The sequence below is a fragment of the Meriones unguiculatus genome, chromosome 2, assembly GCF_030254825.1.
Source record: "Meriones unguiculatus strain TT.TT164.6M chromosome 2, Bangor_MerUng_6.1, whole genome shotgun sequence".
In the NCBI taxonomy this organism is placed as follows: Eukaryota; Metazoa; Chordata; class Mammalia; order Rodentia; family Muridae; genus Meriones; species Meriones unguiculatus.
The window spans coordinates 29,928,466-29,947,624 of NC_083350.1; the positions used below are offsets into that span (position 1 = coordinate 29,928,466).

General features: G+C 39.6%; 1 protein-coding gene across 1 annotated transcript in view; it reads right to left on the bottom strand.

Annotated features, from left to right (window-relative positions):
• Positions 1-19,159, bottom strand: part of Adamts19 (ADAM metallopeptidase with thrombospondin type 1 motif 19) — a 209,915-nt gene that overhangs the window by 11,907 nt on the left and 178,849 nt on the right. Inside the window, exons 19-21 of the mRNA XM_021634122.2 lie at positions 18,907-19,042; positions 13,260-13,464; positions 12,209-12,361 (exon numbers count right to left, since the gene is read on the bottom strand). Of these exons, the coding sequence (XP_021489797.1) occupies positions 12,209-12,361; positions 13,260-13,464; positions 18,907-19,042 (494 nt within the window). The remainder of the gene's footprint in view (positions 1-12,208; positions 12,362-13,259; positions 13,465-18,906; positions 19,043-19,159) is intronic.

Genomic DNA, 19,159 nt, shown 5'->3' on the forward strand with positions numbered 1-19,159 from the left:
TGGAAGTATATGGGCTGCAGAAGAGAGCAACAAGGTGATCTTGCATGAATGGATGGACCTGAAGGGCAAATTTGCCGTAAGGATACTGTGACTATCCCTGGAGACAAAGGCATAGGGACTATATTATCACATTGGGAGTAAATAGCAAGAAGGACAAATCCTACTTGTGAACAGAGAAGAACACCTGCCCTGGCAGCGGAGGAGATGAATGATGCTGACATTATTTAACAGAAGGGAAGCTGAGGTGAGCTTGGATTTTAGGAAGTAATGAATGTACAAAATGTGAGGGACCACTGACAGCCACGGGGACTTTTTCATAAAGTTCCAAGAAAGAAGGCAGGAGTCTAACCATTCAGCTTCATTATGGCTTTCTTCTTCTCTCTATTCAAACCACCGCATACCCCATACCAGGTAAAATCAGATGTTGGGAACAACAGAGTCCATGACATTACACTACCGTAAGGGGTGTTTCCCTTCAAAATATGGAAGCTTAATGACTTGTTATGAGGATTTTAAAATTAAGGAAATGATTAGCAGGAACCACAAATAACCAAGTTAAATGCATTAGTGAAATGTGAAAGTAAATGTTGAATACCAATAGGCTCATAGATTTGAATGTTTGGTCATTAGGCAGTGGCATGATTTGACAGGGATTAGGAGGTGTGGCCTTGTTGGAGTGGGTTTAGCCCTGTTGGAAGAAGTATGTCACTTTCAAAGTTTCTGCTCAAGCCAGATCCAGCAGCTTTCTCTCGTCTTGCCTGAAGATACTGATGTAGAACCCTCAGCTACTCTTTCTGCCTGTGTGCTGCCATGCTCCCTGCCAAGGGGATAATGGACAAAACCTCTAAAACTATAAACATGTCCCAATTAAATGCTTTCTTTTTATAAGAGTTGCCACAGTCGTGGTGTCTCTTCATAGCGACAGCACACTGACTAAGATGTGATAGAAGCTAGTACTGAGGCAGAGTTGACATGCCAAGAACCGTGGGGTCTAAGGTCTTAGCCTAAAAGGGGCCAGGGAAGCAAGAAATCCACGATGGTTTAGAAAAGATTTTTATGTGATGCTTTTGGTTAATTTTGTTACTGTAAAAAAAAAATATTGATCTACAGTGTGTGGCTCAAAAGGCCCATATAACCTACATGGCTCGGCAACATGGGGATGAAGCTGTGGGTTGTGAAAAAGTGTGTGTTTAGGACAAGTGAGATCCTGGATTAAATCTTCAGTATCAAGAAAAAAAGTGATCTAACCAGAGTGCAGAACATTCCTGAGGGATTCAGATGAATTTGGATCCTTAAAGTTGCCTTCAGAAATTTCCTGAATTTTCCTTCATAGTTTCTACTCAAGTGACAGGTCACCATCACCACTGCCAATCCTAATTTTAGTGTCCACAATAATTGTAATGACAACTGCTTTACAGCAAGCAGAAAGCAGCTGCTTAAGAACCCAGAACCTGTACAGCCTATTTACAATTCAAACCATTGTGCTCTGTCGCTTCCAATCTACTACAACACAGATCCAACCGTGCTCAAAGGTTTCCTCGTGCATATGGGAAATGGTATAATCAAATCCTGCACACATCAACGGCTGGCCAACTGGAAAAACACAAAGGTCAGCATGGTAGTGGATAAATATTCTATTTGTCTGCCTAGTTACATGCATCTCTTCCCAACACTAGGGAGTCTAATCCCAGGTTTTCTACATGCTAGCTCTACCACATATGGCAGGACAATTGCACTTTAGATGGTGCCACCCCCTTGGGCAGGTGCTCTTCATGGGTTATATACAAAATCAAGCTGAGCAAACCACTAAAAGAAAACCAGAACAAAGAGTTTCTCCCCTGGCTCCTGTTTCATTTCCCACCTCTAGATTCCTGCATTGAGTTCTTGCCTCTATATTCTCCTTAATGGATTGGAGCATGGAATTACAAGTTAAATAAATCACTTCATCCTCAAGTTGCTTTTTGTGTTTAATCACAGCAACAGAGAAACAAAACTAATACAGAAAATGGTATGAGGAACATAATGTGTTGCTGTGACGTTAACAGGGCTTTTGTGTGATATTTTGATTTAAGAATCTGTGTAAATAAAAGCTTTGTTTTATTGGGATAACCAATGCTCACTATGTAGGGCTGTAGAATAAGAGACGAGCATCATTGAGCTAAGTGTTCTGGGTAGAATTTCTTTAGGGTCGGCACACAGAAGCTGTGGTCCAGAGATGGCCAAAGCTGCATCTCAAGCTGGGAGCTAAAGTTGGTAGTAAGTGTCTTCCACATCACACCAGTTTGGGAAGTCTTCAAAAAGAGCAGTCATGGAAAGCAGCTGAGTCTTGGCACTGTGAGAGGGCAGAAGTTACCACTGGTAAAAGCACAGCCTCATTTCTAGGATTACAGGGTCATAAGGAGAGGCTGAGCTTTCCCACTATGTGGTAGGAAGGAATTTCCTGAAAAGAGGCAAATAAGAGACCATTGGTGCAGGTGCCGCCTCAGATGAATAAAGACTCACACTATGGAAGACTGTGGGGTGACAACCAAGGACAGCAGCAGGTGAGGCACAGGGCTGGCCTGAGCCTAGGGTATGAGCTATGTGTACTGTATCTGGCAGCGCAGAAGAGATAGGACTGCCAAAGCCCTTTAGAAGCCAGATGACTGTGAGTGAATCCAGATGTTAGTTACTGAGCTACAAGATTTAGAGCTAAACTGCTTGACTTTAGTTTTGCCTAAGTGTGATTGATTTTATGTCCTGATTCTTCCTTCTTGCAGAAAGGCAGTATATAACTTCGTTTAGATTTTATAGGACATTGCAGTTAAGAGACTGGATATTTTGAAGAGATATTGACCTTTTTAATGTTGGATTTTTTTAAAAGGGTGTGGTAGTTTAAAAGTTATGCTATGCTACATTATAAAATTGACACAAGATTGTGAAGATAAAAAAGAAAGGAAAGGTTATAATTTAATAGTCATGTGTTTGTCAAATTGATAAAGGTTCAATTGTATTAATTAGATTTTGTGAACGTGACAGAAACTGGAGTCATCTGGGAGAGGGATCCCAAATTGAGTAAATGCCTCTATCCATTAAACTGGGCTGGGGACAGATATAAAACATTTTCTTAATTAATAATTGATACAAAAGGTCCCATCCCACTGTGAGTCCTTTCTTGAACAGGTAGTCTGGGTTATAGAAAAAAAAATCAAACGCAGCAAGCCATGGGCAACAAATAAGTAAGTTGTGTGTTCCGTAGTCTATGTGTCAGCTTTTGCTTCCAGATTCCTGCCTGGAGTTCCTGCCTTGGCTTCTCTCTACAAAGTATTATGTGCTGTAAAAAGAAATAAATTCTTTCTTCCCCATGTTGCTTTTTGTCGGTGTTTTATTACTGTGACGGAGAAATAAACTAATACTTGACCTTATCCTCAGGTCTGAGTTGTTTTAACTTAATAATTACATAACTCAGTGACTCTTTTACAGTTACGATGGTTGATTACACAAAAGTACAATTATGGAAAGAGCTGGTACATTTTTAATTGATTCAACTGTACATTCTACTTTTGAGCTTCCTTTCAATCGGATCAATAATCACCAACAAGTTTGGGCTGAACAAGGATGATACCAATGAACATACCACATTGGATGGAAAAATCCTATGTGGTTTCAAGCCTATATAAACAGGCAAGTGAGAAAAGATGTGAGTGGGATACATGGAATTCCCCAGGTAAGAGGACACCAACTGGTTGTCAATTGCAAGTGGTCAGCCCTGGAAAGCATACATACATACATGCATACATACATACATACATACAAGAAGTATTGTGCAGTTACATTTGGGAATATATGTATATATGCATATAAGCATGCAATAATAATTGGTGAAGGAGTGAGCAATAAATTTGAAGGTGAGCAGAGAGGGGTTATATGTGAGAGAATGGAGGGGGATAGGAAGGGGGAAAATGTATTTGCAATTTCAAAAGCAACAGTATAAAAAGTGTGTGTGTGTGTGTGTTGTATGTGTAGTGTGCAAACACGCATGTACCAGTTAATATGGGGGGATGAGAGGGCAACTTGGAGTTCCCTCGTTTCCACCGCTTGGGTCCCAGGGATTGAATCAGTTCATCAGGCATAGAGACAAAGAACATCATTACTCAGTGGTCATTTTACTGGGCCTCAAGCTTTTTATTAAAAAGCATGCTAGGTACCAACACTCAGGGAGGCAGAGGCAGGCGGATCTCCGTGACCTTGAAGCCAGCCAGGTTTACAAAGCAAGGCCAGCCAAGGCTACACAGAGAAACCGTTTCTCAAAAAAAAAAAAAAAAAAAAAAAAGCATGCTAGGTACTCAAAAATAGCGATAGTGATTTCTTTAGAGTCTATAGCTCTGGCACAATAGATAAACTGGATTATAATAGCCTAGATTATATATGTGTTTCACCACCTTCAGCAAAGTGGCTGGATACAAAATTAACTCAAAAAAATCAGAAGCCCTCCTGTATACCCAAGACAAAAGGGCTGAGAAAGAAATCAGGGAAACCACACCCTTCACAATAGCCACTAATAACATAAAGAACCGTGGGGTGACTCTACCCAGCAGGTGAAAGACCTGTTTGAAAAAAACTTCAAGTCTCTGAAGAAAGAAATCGAATAAGACATCAGAAGATGGAAAGATCTCCCATGCTCATGGATCGGTAGGATTAACAGTGAAAATGGCCATCTTGCCAAAAGCAATCTCAGATTCAATGCAATTCCCATCAAAATACCAACACAATTCTTTACAGACCTTGAAAGAAAAATTCTCAACTTCATATGGAGAAACAAAAAACCCAGAATTTCCAAAACAATCCTGCACAACAACAGATCCTCTGGAGGTATCTCCATCCCTGATCTCAAGTTGTACTACAGAGCAATAATAATAAAAACTTCTTGGTACTGGCATAGAAACAGAAAGGTGGATCAATGGAACCGAATAGAAGGCCCAGAAATAAACCCACAAGCCTATGAATACTTGATTTTTGACAAAGAAGCCAAAACCATACAATGGAAAAAAGACAGAATCTTCAACAAATGATGCTGATCCAACTGGATGTCTACATGCAGAAAAATGAAAATAGATACGTATTTATCACCCTACACAAAACTAAAGCCCAAGTGGATCAAAGACCTCAATATAAAACCAGATACTCTAAATCGGTTAGAAGAAAAAGTGGGGAAGAGCCTAGAACTCATTGGCACAGGAGACAACTTCCTGAACAGAATACCACCAGCATAGGCCCTAAGAGCAACAATCAATAAATGGGACCTCATGAAACTGAAAAGCTTCTGTAAAGCAAAAGACACTGCCGTTAGAACAAAGTGACAGCCTACAGACTGGGAAAGGATCTTCACCAACCCAACATCTGATAGAAGGCTGATATCTGGAATACATGAAGAACTAAAGAAGTTAAAAGGCAATAATTCAAGTAACCCAATTAAAAAAATGGGGTATGAAGCTGAACAGAGAATTCTCTGTAGAAGAATACAGAATGGTAGAGAAACACATAAAGAGATGTTTGACATCCCTAGCCATCAAAGAGATGCAAATCAAAACGACCCTGAGATTTCACCTTATACCCATCAGAATGGCTAAGATCAAAAACTCAAGAGATAATGGATGCTGGTGAGGCTGTGGAGAAAGGGGAACCCTCCTCCATTGCTGGTGGGAATGTCAACTGGTACAACCACTGTGGAAAAAAATCTGGCGCTTTCTCAGACAATTAGGAATAGTACTACCTCAAGATCCAGCTATACCACTCCTAGGCATATATCCAAAAGATGTTCAAGTACACAACAAGGACAATTGCTCAACCATGTTTGTAGCAGCTTTATTAGTAATAGCCAGAACCTGGAAACAATCCAGATGTCCATCAACGGAGGAATGGATACAGAAATTGTGGTACTTTTACACAATGAAATACTACTCAGCAATTAAAAACAAGGAAATCATGAATTTTGCAGGCAAATGGTGGTATCTAGAAAAAATCATCCTGAGTGAGGTATCACAAAAGCAGAAGGACACACATGGTATATACTCACTTAGATAGACCTATAAGATAGGATAAACATACTTAAATATGTACACCTAAAGAAGATAAGCAAGAAAGAGGTCCAGGGGTAAGATGATCAATCCTCATCTAGAAGACTTGTTTTCTCCTATCTCCAATAAGAAATAGGAGAAAACAAGTAACAGGACAGTAGCCTACCACAGAAGGCACCTGAAAGACTCTACCTAGCAGTGTCTCAAAGCAGATGCTGAGACCTATAACCAAACCTTTGGCAGAGTGTAGGGAATCATATGAAGGAAGGAGGAATTGGTATATCCTAGAGGGGACAGGGAGCTCCACAAGGCCCAAATATATCTGAGCACAGGGGTCTTCTATGAGTCTGTTTATCCAACCAAGGACCATACATGGATATAACCTACAACCCCTGCTCAGTCATAGCCCATGGTAGCTCAGTATTGATGTGGGTTCCCTAGTAAGGGGGACAGGAATTTTTTCTGACATGAACTCATGAGCTTCCCCTCCCCACTGAGGGAGGAGCATCCTTGCTAGGTCACAGATAAGGACATGGCAACCATCCTGAAGATACCTGATAAGCTAGGACCAGATGGAAGGAAAGGAGGACACCCCCTCTCAGTGGATTCGGAAGGGGGCAGGGAGGAGATGAAGGAGGGAGGGGAGGATTGGGAGGAAAAGAAGGAGAGGGTTACAGCTGGGATACAAGTGAATGTATAAAATTATTTTAAAAATATTAATATATATATATATGTGTGTGTGTGTGTTTCAATACAACTAATCCAGAAGGATGAGGCTTTTTACAGTTACAAAATTAAAATAAAGCACAATTTTGAGATTTATAACTACTTAAAACTAGAAAATCATCACAATTAGGATGACGTAAAATAAGTGAAACTATTACCCTCTTTGATGTTTATTTTACAACCTGAAAGTGTTTAGATAGACTGATATATTTTATCTACCGCTTACAAAAATTACCTTAGTTTTAAGATTTTTTTTGTCTAGGAAATTTTCTCTACTATTAATTTAAGATGATTATTTAGTAGTAGTTTTTTTCCAGGGATAAGATAAAATGACTCAGTGTCCTCCAAGCTTTGTGTCTACACAGAGATATTTCCAACTCCATGTACAATTAACTCATTCAAAATGATTGACTGTATCACTTAGGTTTACATCATTTCAAAAGACTCATAATAATATGTAGTCCAAGTGCAGGGTCTTTTCTGAGACTGACATTCAACCAAGGACCATGTATGGATATAACCTAGAACCTCCACTCAGATGTAGCCTGTGGTAGCTCAGTAACCAATTGGTTTCCCAAAGTGAGGGGAACAGGGACTATTTCTAACAGGAACTCAATGACTGGCTCTTTGGTCTCCCCACCCCCGAAGGGAGGAGCAGTCCTGTTAGGCCACAGAGGAGGGCTTTGCAGCCAGTCCTGAAGATACCTGATAAAACAGGATCAGATGAATGGGGAGGAGGTCCCCCCTATCAGTGGACTTGGAAAGGGGCACGATGGAGATGAGGGAGGGAGGGAGGGACTGGGAGGGAATGAGGGATCGGGACATGGCTGGGATACAGAGTTAATAAAATGTAACTGATAAAAATAAATAAATAAATTAAAAAAAAAAAGAAAAATGCCATGATTTGATATGTGATTCAAATATTCATTTTTCATATTTTGGTAATTTTCCAGTACCAAATAAGCTTAGATTTTTAGAGTATGAAGTAAATCTAACATTATAACAAAAATAATTAGTTTATTTCAATGACACAAATCATCTGTTAATATATCGTGGAAGACCAAGACCCATTAACTCTCCAAGAAAGGACAAAATTCTCTATAACAGGTAAATAAAATGCATTTGTTTGCTCTTCTCTTGGCCTCCAGTAATGCAAACCAGAAGTCGTAGAAGTCCAAATAAAGGCAGAAAAGCCAAATTTGGGGAGAAAATATGGCCTTTTATTAAGCACAAGTAATGATGTTCCTTTTCAATTCGGCTTAAGTGGGTAAATACAAACTCATGTCACCACAAAACATGAGGGTCCTGTTCCCCTCTCCTAAGGAAGATCTTCAGGCCACATCTGTATCAGACAGTCAAAATGTGACAAAACAGCTGTGCCAACCATTAACCTAAGCCACACCAGGGTTCCAACAATGTGTGTCCTAGTTTTAGAAGCTCTGTAGCTCAATGAAATTAACATCCACGGCAGTGAATCTACCTAGAAATCAGCAGTTCTGTTTTCTCATGTGGGGATCTGTTTGCTTATTTGTCTGTTTGCTTAGGTAGTATTAGGGCCCAGGACCTTGCATATGCCAGGCAAGTTTTCTAGTATTAAGCTACACTCCTTGGACCTTGTCCCCCTGCTCCTTAAGCTGAGAGCAATTATTCCATTGTTTACGTAAAACTATCCCAAATATAAATGCTAGAAATCCCATAGGCTAATGTAAATGCAATGAGCGAGTTTAAGGCATTAGCCATATTCTGCATCTGCCTTTGACTGGTATCAGTTTCCTTAATGACTCCTGGGAAGTGGGAGAGCCTGAGGGCTCGTTTTCTCTTCTGACTGACTTAGTGCATTCTGTGTCTTTCTTACACTTTATGGACAGCAAATTCAATATTCCTGATCAAAGCCAAACCAAGTTTTAATATTAGGTCTATGTAGGTGTACTGATAGTATAAAACTCTGGGTAGAAACTGAGTGAAGATGACAGATTAATTGCCCTCAGGGGAGCACAAGCATCCAGCCACAACCGCACACATCTTATTGCTATTTCTGGTGTAGAGACATAGCTGATAAGAATAAGAGATCTGTGTTCTCTCAGTCCCTGAACACTTTAATCACTGGAACATAATAACTACAGCATTGTTCCTTTCCTCTGTCATTGTTTGGGATGTTTTTCATCTTGACATAAAAGCCCTATCTTAGAAGTAGAATATGGGTAAAATCAGGAGCATTCACAAGAAGCGGCTGGTTTTCATTTGTGCACATTGCTGTTTGGATTTGTGACGCTGAGACCTCGAGAAGGAAAAAAAAAATGTTTCTAAGGAAAAGAAAAAACACATTTTGATGAAAAGAGATAGGGGTGAGGGGATAGGGAGGGATTGGGAATAATGAGATTGAGAATGAGAACTGAGTGAAAAAAGAACAGGCTAACAAAGGCTAAGCATCCCAGAATAATGAACAATTATCTCATTGGAACCACCCTCTTCCCTTAGCTTCACGAAGCGTGTGTTTTAGTTGTATGACAACATATCCCAGTTAGAAGGTATTTGATCTGACTATACCTGTGGATTTCATTTATAATTATGTAAATTTTATATATAATTATGGGAAAATTGAAAAACCAGTTTTTTTTTCAAATCTAGCATAAAAATAAAAACCAGTGTTCTTTATGCCGTCCAAAGTTAATTTTTCTCTTGCATAAGATACAATGCAAGGCCACAGTATGTACATTTTACTAATCCAAACTAACAATGTTTCCAAGGGGACAGCTATGTCAATCCTGTTTCTACACAGCATCTCAAGTGTGTCCCAAGTTCTGTGTCAGATATTACAGGAACACCAACATTTTCTGCTTTTTAAAGTATATATTTTGGGTTTTGCAGTTAACTAGGATATAATTATCATTTGAAATATTTCTATTTATCACAAAAGCTGGGAAAATAGAATTCATTTTACGTAATGGTGTACTAGTCCATTGCTATGATCAACACAATGACAAAAGCAACTCAGAGAAGGAAGGGTTCCTTTGGCTTACATGTCCTAATGAGATCCCCTCACTAAGGGCAGTCAGAACAGGAACTCCAGGCAGGAACCTGGAGATAGAACTGCAGCAGAGGCATGGAGGAGGGCTGTTTACTGGCTTGGTCTCCTCTACTTGTTTAGCTGCTATCCTAGACACACCAGCTCTACCTGCCCAGAGATGGAATTGTCCATACTGTGTTGTGCCCTCCCACATCAATCATTAATCAAGAAAACGTCCTACATTCCTACCTACAGGTCAATCTGATGGAGGTTTGTTTGCTCATTTTTCAGTTGAGATTTCCTCCTCCCAGATGACCCTGGCTTGTGTCAGCTGACAATAAATTAACCAGCACAAATGGTATCCAAATATTTTCTGGGAAGAACTGTCTCATTTAAATAAAACATCTAAGGTTGGCCCGAGAGCTTGGTGTTAGAGCACTTGCCGAAAAAGCATGAGTCCCTAGGTGTGATACCTAATAGCAAAATACAAATAAAAGTAAATAAAATGAAAAAAAATAAAGCATCTAGACCATCACTAGCTATAAGAAATAAATGTTGAAGCCAAGGAGACAGCTTTGTGTGTACAGTGGTAACATTTAAGTTTGAGGGCTTGAGGTTAGACCCCAGCACTTACATATAAGGCCAAGCATAGCTGCCCTCTCATCCTAGCCCTGGGAGGGCAGAGACAGGTGGATCCTGGGGACAGCTAGCTACTCTAGCCTAAAAAGCAAGCTACAGGTTCAGGGAGGGTGTCTGTCTCAACAAACAAGGTGGAGATATAGAAGAAGAGGTCTTCCATCAATTTTTGCACTCCTGTGCCTGCCCCAAACACAAAGACAAAACATAACAAAGAAAAATAAAACAACTAATTGGCAAAAAGCCCAACAGGAGAGAGTACCCTAACTTTAACTAGTGCTCTCTCTGCATTTTCATCTGATATGTACCTTCAAAGATATTTCATTTTATTTAACCCTATGTGTCTACTTTCCATTTATTGGCGGATCAGTGTGCTCAGATGTAATGCAGCCATCAGAACACACCCTTTTAGAGCTCTTGAATTCCACCCAGTGTGTTTTTCTCCTTCACAGAATTAGTGAAACAAATCCTGTACATGACAGAAATTGATTCTGGGTAGTTTTGAATTTGCTGATGCCTGAAAGCCATTCAGACTGAAACGTGAACCTTATAGATCAGGTTCAACGTTTGTTTTTAAAGTGTGTCTGAGTCGTAAAGTGAAATATGAATGTTGAAAATAGTGGAAAAACATGTTTTCAAAGAACTAAAAATGCAGTCTTAGTGTGCAAATTATTATTAGGGAAGAAAGCCATAAACACACACCTGTGAAAACACACACACACACACACATACCACACCTAAGTCTCCCGCCCACACATCAACACCAATGCTACACATCCATACACACAAGAAAAGAGATTAGACTTTAAATATCCAGGCTTTCATGTGTGCCAACACTGAGGATGCTTTATATACTGAAATGCTTTATATATACGATGCTTTATATACTGAAAATATTTCTTCCAGAATGTTCTTCAACTTGTGGAAAGCTACCATGATTCGTGCTGTGCTGCAGCAGAGCTTTCTTTCCATTTATGAAACCAGGAGAGGACACTTATATTTCACACGTAGGCCACGCAGCGCCACATGCTCTAGGGTGAACCCAGTGCCATAGCTGATGCGGAAATGTTACGCTTGGGGGTCTAGGAGAAGTTTCATCTTAAAACATAGAGCTCACTGATATTCCAAGTCTAATCATATATGAGCTTCCACAAATGAAAACTCTTAGCAAAGCTTAATGTTACCATGAAATAAAATTGCTCCCCACCCAAATGAATTCTGTCCATTTGAATTAACTTTAACCACTGTTATCCTGGTCCCTCTCTTGACGAGCTGGTGTCCTCATCTGTGACATACCTTCTCCTAGCATGTTTCTCTGCCTCTATGTTAATTACCTTGTTCCAGCCTTGTTTTACCAAACTGGGAGAAAAATTCTGGTCATTTCCAATTCTACTGTATACAACCCAAAACACTGAACAGAAAAGAATTGTATCCTGTCCCTTCTTTGCTGTTCTGCTGGACATTACACCCTTTAACTGTAGCATGAGTTTACTCATTTATAGTATTTTCTCTATCAGAGATATTATTAAACACATTCTGAGGAAGAAATCTAACCAAAAATGTTAGCAATAAAATAATGTTCACTATTTTTACAGCTTCTATTTCTATGCCAACTATGATGTTAGACACTTTATATATTTTGTCTCAGTCATTAACATCATTCCTTAGAGATGATAATCTCAGAGAATTGGGCAGGAGTTAAAACTGGGCATGGAACACCCTACCCCTGTGATGTCCACCTCTGCTCTCTATGGCTCCTAAATGCCACCCAGATCATTCTCACCTTAGACCAGTCACCTACTCGCCACACATAGCATTTTGAGTAATCCTCACAGTCCTCAGCCTCCCTGGGTCTGGTGGAGAGGACGCATTTTTTTCTTGGGTTAGTGCACCTCACGGTCCGATGCCGCACGCCTTTGCCACACTTCACGGAGCACTGGAAGATAATATTAAAGGTTTGAACAGAGTTGGTACAGGCTATGGATTAAGGAACGTTCGATAATGGTTTCTATCACTTCTCTTATTTTTAAAAAGACAGCTAGATATTTAACAGAACATGTCCATCATTTTATATCATATACAAGATGAGGAAATTATGTACACGGATCATTTTATGCATGTTTAGATGGGGGTGTACGCTGCCCACGTATCACATTAGCGTGTTTGTGGGGCTCCACGCACTTATACACCAAAACTGCTTTGCAGATGTCACTGAATGTATGCAACAAAGGACATATATAATTATGTTACAGCACGTGTAATGATAATCCGAGGTTATCACTGTGGATTTGCATGGAAAACACTTGCATGTAGCACACCACCAGCTTGCAAGACTGTGGAATAGTGAGTTCATCCTGGTTCAAACTGTAGCTTTGAATAAATTCCTGTTATGTATATTGCTCCCACATATAAAAGAGTAAATAATTAATTTTCTTACATTTGTGCTTATATGTAAACTTCACTTATGAAGCAAAAATCTCATGGCTCACACATATAAAATGATCGCTAACTGTGAATTTTCTTTTCCCTTTATATGTTCAGAGACATACAAGGAGTCAAATACACAGTAACGTATGTCTCGTCGGCAGGGCTCACAGGATATAGATGATAAAAAGCAAAAGTCTAAAATATAGATGGAATGATCTGTGGGTTATGTCGGCATCTTTTCTTTTTTTATAGTTTCAAAATTAGCATTTTTCCTTTTATATCAATGAAAATTAATAGCTCTGCATACCAGTTGTCACTTGTAGTGATTTGGAACACGATGCAACAAGATCTCGTAGAAGGAAAGGGTCAGAGAAGGAGAAGGGGACAGGATAGGACATGTGCCACACCTCGGACCACACTCCTGCCTCCCACACTGTCATGCAGTCCTGGCCCTTGCAGCGCTGGGCAGTCGCGGGCTTTGGCCCTACGCAGTCCCTCTCCCCAGCTCTAATCAGGGTTCCATTGTTCAATTGCTGTGTACAGGCCACTTGTCGACTTTGAGCTCCTTTCCCACACGTTCGTGAACACGTGCTCCACTCTGTCATCATCCACCTAAAAGTAAAGCGAAGGTCATGGAACATAAGTTGAAAAATGTCTTCTTAGCACATACCCAACATGTTTAGGGTTAGAAGGACGGTCATTTATGTTAACTTTACTTAGGCTATCATTACCTTGAACATAACACATTTTGTGCATTTCCCTGAACGATCCGTAATCCTTATCTCTTTTACATTCTTAATGCTCAAAATCTATATATGGTGCCACTCCCAGGGTGCTCTGTGCTAACTTCTCTGCTCAACACATTCTGTACAGGATAACCATGCATAGAAAATGCTTTGGAGGCTGGAGAGATGGCTCAGAGGTTAAGAGCACTGGCTGTTCTTCCAGAGGTCCTGAGTTCAGTTCTCAGCAACCACATGGTGGCTCACAACTATGTATAATGAGATCTGAAGCCTTCTTGCATGCAGGTGTACATGCAGACAGAACATTGTATATGTAATAAATACATAAATCTTAAAAAAACAGAAAATGTTTCGGAATTGTTCTTTTTCTTTGAATTATAAATGCATTAGGAACCACAACTATCATGGCCATTTACAGAAAGGCAAATTGAATCGAACAGACATTCAGTAAGTTAGGAGACATATGTCCCAGCTAGAGCTTAATCTATGCTTAGGCTTAATCACTGACCAGCTCTGATGTGAACACAGACATGGGTTAATTAAAATGATCTCCCTTTAGTTATCTTTTGGACTCTAATAATTTGTTTTCAGTTTTACTGATTTAATCACTCAGCCAAACCACATGTATATTTTAATAGTTGAAGAGATTTTAGTTCCAAGCAATGATCAGGGTAGTAAAATGTATCTATATTACCATTCCCTCTAATAATTTGATACATATCACAATGGGATTAGCTTGATCATCTACCCAAATTTAATTTCAGGAAAGAACCGGTTCCTACGTTAGGAACAGCCTCCTGTTCCACTGTACTGTATTTACCATGAACTTTTCAATGTAGAATGTTGGTATATTATTGTGGAATGTATACAATTTACCCTTGTTCATTCAAATGCTGATTTTTCTATCCCACTATCAGATTTCAATCCGGACATTGCATTGTGATGTTTATTCTAAGCATCATCTGTCTCAAGTTAGTGTAAACATGCCACTATTTGTTCTCTGTAATTTCAATAAAACAACCAGCCAATGCTGTGCAATGGAGAGAATAGAGTTGGACATCCTGGTCTGAGGGGGAGGAGAAAGAAGCGAGTGGAAGGAGTCTGAGAAGAGAGATCAGCAGGAGTGGATTTGGAACCACCAGGAGGAGGAATGAACTAGACCTAAGATATGACTAAAAGCAAGCATAATGTGGGAAATCTAAATGGGAGGAAACTGCAGGCTTGGAGGTTTAGGATGGACCTAAATTATTGACCAGCATTGTGCTCTAGGTTAATTAAGCAGATCCTAGTCTCTGTGTCGTGATTTGGGTATAGAGCTGGTTTAGGAATAACCACCGTTTAACTAAAAGATAAAGCTATAATAAATATCAATCACCAACAACAGCGGAAGTATCATATGCCTATATGAGGAGAACGACCAGGCCAGGAGGAATGGCCAGGGCACTGTGACACAGCACAAAGATACCTTGTAAGGGCCACACAAATATAAACAGACAGTCCGTCTGACAATTGAGACAGTTCCATGGTGACTGACTATAAAACAGTATTGATGGCATGAATACGTGAGACCAAAGGATGGTTCACATCCCAGGCACAATGGAGTGAACAGAGTTGAATTTGATTGGGCCACTCAGAAGGCATGGAACTTAAAACTATTTGTACAGCTATTTACACAGCGATTCCAGGCCTGTCGAGATGACTCGGAGAGTTAAAATGCCTGAAACCAAGCCTAACAATCCAATTTCAATGGGGACCTATACGACAAAAGAAAAAAAAAAAAAACAATCATGAAAGAAAAACAAAACAAAACAAAAACGAAAACAAACCAATCCCTGCTTGCCTTCTTCTGACTTCTACAAGATTTCCTTGGCATCCCCCCCTCCAAGCAAACAAACAAACAGATAAGAATATCCTGGTTACTATTTTGGGCTTTGTTGACTATGTATAACTAAAATTGCACAGAGGGAGGGAGGCCACCAGAAAGGGAGATAGTGTAATATATTGATCTATATTTAAATAATCTATCTTTACACTGTACATGCATCTTCATCTTCTGTGTGTTCATAAAACTAACCATGTGCTTAGCATGCTCTCCGAACAGTGAAAATGTTCACCTCAGACCATTTCAACCCTTGGATCCCGATCAGGCAATAAACAACTTCCTCTTAGAATGCTCTTCCTTCTGCCCCACAGGCTGCGACATTTCCACAGTTCTGTCGCCTGGCTTGTGTTAACTCCCAGTATTGCCTGACTAGAGGTTCTGCTGGCCTCCTAAAGAATGTACTCCTTTTCTTTTTTGGATATATATATATATATATATATAAATTTTCCAATAATACCTTTTCATTAAATATTTCTAGAAATAAAATTTAGATTTCTCTGTTTTCCAGAAACAGTGAAAAATTATATCAAAGTTAATCAAGCCCAAGCCTTTCTGGTAGTGACCCACATTTTGAAATACTGTATTCTCTTATAGACAAGTTTGCATCTCCAAAGATGGTTTAATTCTAGCAAATATTGTGTTTCTATTTCTGAGAGTAACATTTGTAGCTAGGACTCACTCATAGGGGGTTCTTGTTTGTTGGTTTATTAAGAGGGATGCCATTCTATTATCTTGCACTGGAGTCCCTTAGTTGATTTTTCCTAGAGTGAATAGTTAACAGCCAAATTTAGGTTGGTTTCTACTTTTTATTTCTGGAAATAATCACAACTTAAATTCTTCTTAGTACTTTTTTTCCTCAGCCTTTAGAAACCATAGATATAGTTGGTCATGTGATGTCATGGACCCTCAGTGTTTTGCAATAAACCTGATTCTCACATAGTCAATATAATGAGGGATGGTAATAATTTTTACTTGTTGGTAATTTCTCAAAAGAAAGACCTAAACTATAAATTTTTAAGAGGATAAAAAATATTCTTTGTGTTTAGAGATCATCTACATTAGGATGACCTCATCTGTAAGACATCACAGAGATATTTGTTTATTAATTTTAATTATTTCCTTTATGGATATAATAATACATCATTTCCTTTTCCATACCCTTAAACATTCCCCTTTTTGCTCTCTTTAAAATTCATTGCCTCTTATTTTATTAACTATTATTACATACTTATGTATATACACATATATGTCTAAACAAACCAATACAACCTACTCAATATGCATAATGTTACTTGTTTGTGTATTTCCTCTACTATCTATTTTGTATTTGGCACATAAGGTGACACAGACTATTTGGCGACTTTTCTCAGTAGATGTATGTGATGGTTTATACTGGCTGTCAGAGCAACAGGATCTCTCCAGGCATGCCTGTGAGAGGGGATGAGATTGGTATAACTGAGATGGGAAAAGCCACATTAAATGCAGGCAGCACCACTTCCAGAACAGAGATCTTGGACTTCAGAGAAAGGAGAAAGTTAGCTCAGCAAAAATATCCACCACTCTGATTCCATACTCTGGACATAATGTGACCAATTGTGTCATGTTCCTGATGCTGTGACCTCCCCTAACTTGCTTTTATGGGAGCAAGTGTGTGTGTGTGTGTGTGTGTGTGTGTGTGTGTGTGTGTGTGTAGATATGTGGTCAATTTTCTCTCTCCACACTTGGGACTTGGGAATTGAACTCAGATGCTCAGGCTTGGTAGTGGGCATCTTCATCCACTAAGCCATTTACAGAGGTATACAGTGTATAAAATAAGTTGTGTTTTAATGTTGAGAATATTCCATAAAATAAATTAGCATATATAAAATAAATTAGCTGTGTATGTTGGTGCATGCCTTTAACACCAGTATTTGGGAGACAGAGGTGGGCAGATCTCTACGTGAGAGACCCATCTGGTCTACATAGCTATTTCCAGGACAGCCAAGGCTGCCCAGAGAAACCCTATTCTGGAAAACTAAATAATAATAATAGTAATGATGATGATGATGATCCCATAATTATTTAGGGTGCATACGAATGTACTTTCTTCTGAAAATTATTTTCAAATCATCCCTCTCTTTTTTTAGAAGTATGTACCTAGGTGGGGGTTAGGTCTGTCAGCGGAGAAGGGAAAATCTAAGAATCGAACTTCAATAACTTAAGAACACTGAATCCATAGCAAAATGGGGCTTGAAATGTCAACACGGTAAACAAAGATAAGATTTCCTAAACATTTTCAGTTTTCACAACATGGGGTGAACTCACTCAGTAGGGCTTAATAATTTTGTTCTGCAAAGCAGTGGGAACAGGGAGACTTCAGCATAGGAGAGGAAAAGAAATAAGATTCAGAAGTGAACATACATTGAGGCAACAATGATTCCCAAGGAGATTTAAGGACAAAAGTGAAAAATAGCTTAACTGGCCGTGCTGCGTCTCTGACTGCATACCCCGCTCCCCATGCTTCCCTTCTGTGGCAGGAAGTTCCTGGGAAGATTAGCAGCATAGCCCTACAGAGCTGGTGTGCGTTCTTTGCCTGTCTGAGTCTCACGGTGCAAAAACTCTCCCTAATTCCAGTGCAAAAGCCATTACGAAGGGGATCAATTCTCTGACTTCCTGAGAACTTTCAACTCTAATGCACCGAGTCGACAATCCTGAGTGTCAGCTAAAGTATGCATTCTTTCACCATGCTAGAGAAACAATGCACCCTCATTTTCTTTTTATCAGGCCCACCTCTAAACATGGTCGGGTTTTTGACACTGGGCTGTCTCATGTAAATACACCATTCCTTCTTATGAGAAAGCATGTGAAGTTTCAGGCCCAACTATGGAAGCCATGTCAAGTTTATTCATTGGTCCACATACTCCTGTTTGCTTCCACTTCTGCTTCCTAAGGCTGGGCTCTTCTTCTACACCTGTGGCTGCTGGCATTGCTATTTCGTTCCCCGTTCATGTGCTTGAGTGTCTTGTTTCCAAATATTCACTGAGGAAATCACAGCCCAGTCTAGGTGTCTGGGGGCCAAATATCAGCAACTGGGCAGTTTGAATTGAGACTTTTTGGAGGAGTGAGAACCTGACTGCCATGGCCACAAGGACCCCATGTCTCTCATTGTCTTGCTGGGGCTGGGTTTGCCCAGATCTGCCCTGTTCTACCTCCTCCTGTTAACTTCTAATTCATTTCGGAGAATACTGAAGCAAATAGCTAGATTCAGTTAAACAACAATAATCTGAAGGGGTGACTCATATTCCTTCTTAAATTTAAGACCCTGCTTATTTCAAATGTTCACGCTTGGATATGTATTTCTTTGTAACGTTCTGAAGAAAAGGTGAATTTGATAATATTCTGAGTTAGTCCTGCAGCAAAAGCACGCAATGCCTGCTAGAGTATGGTTACCTTGTTTGACAGGGTTGCTCGTTGCACTTTCGAATTTGAGGCTCTGGCTTCGTTAAGTACTTGCATTTCTTGTTGTCCACAATACTGATGTTCTTGCTCATGATTTTTGTGCAGGACACTATTGTCTTCCTCTCTCCTACAAAGAGCAGATGGGTATATAACACGATGTCAGTATAGGCCTTTGCAAAATGGATATTTTCAGAAAGTTTAATCCAATTTTAGGTTATAGCAATGGATATGATACTAAGTTACA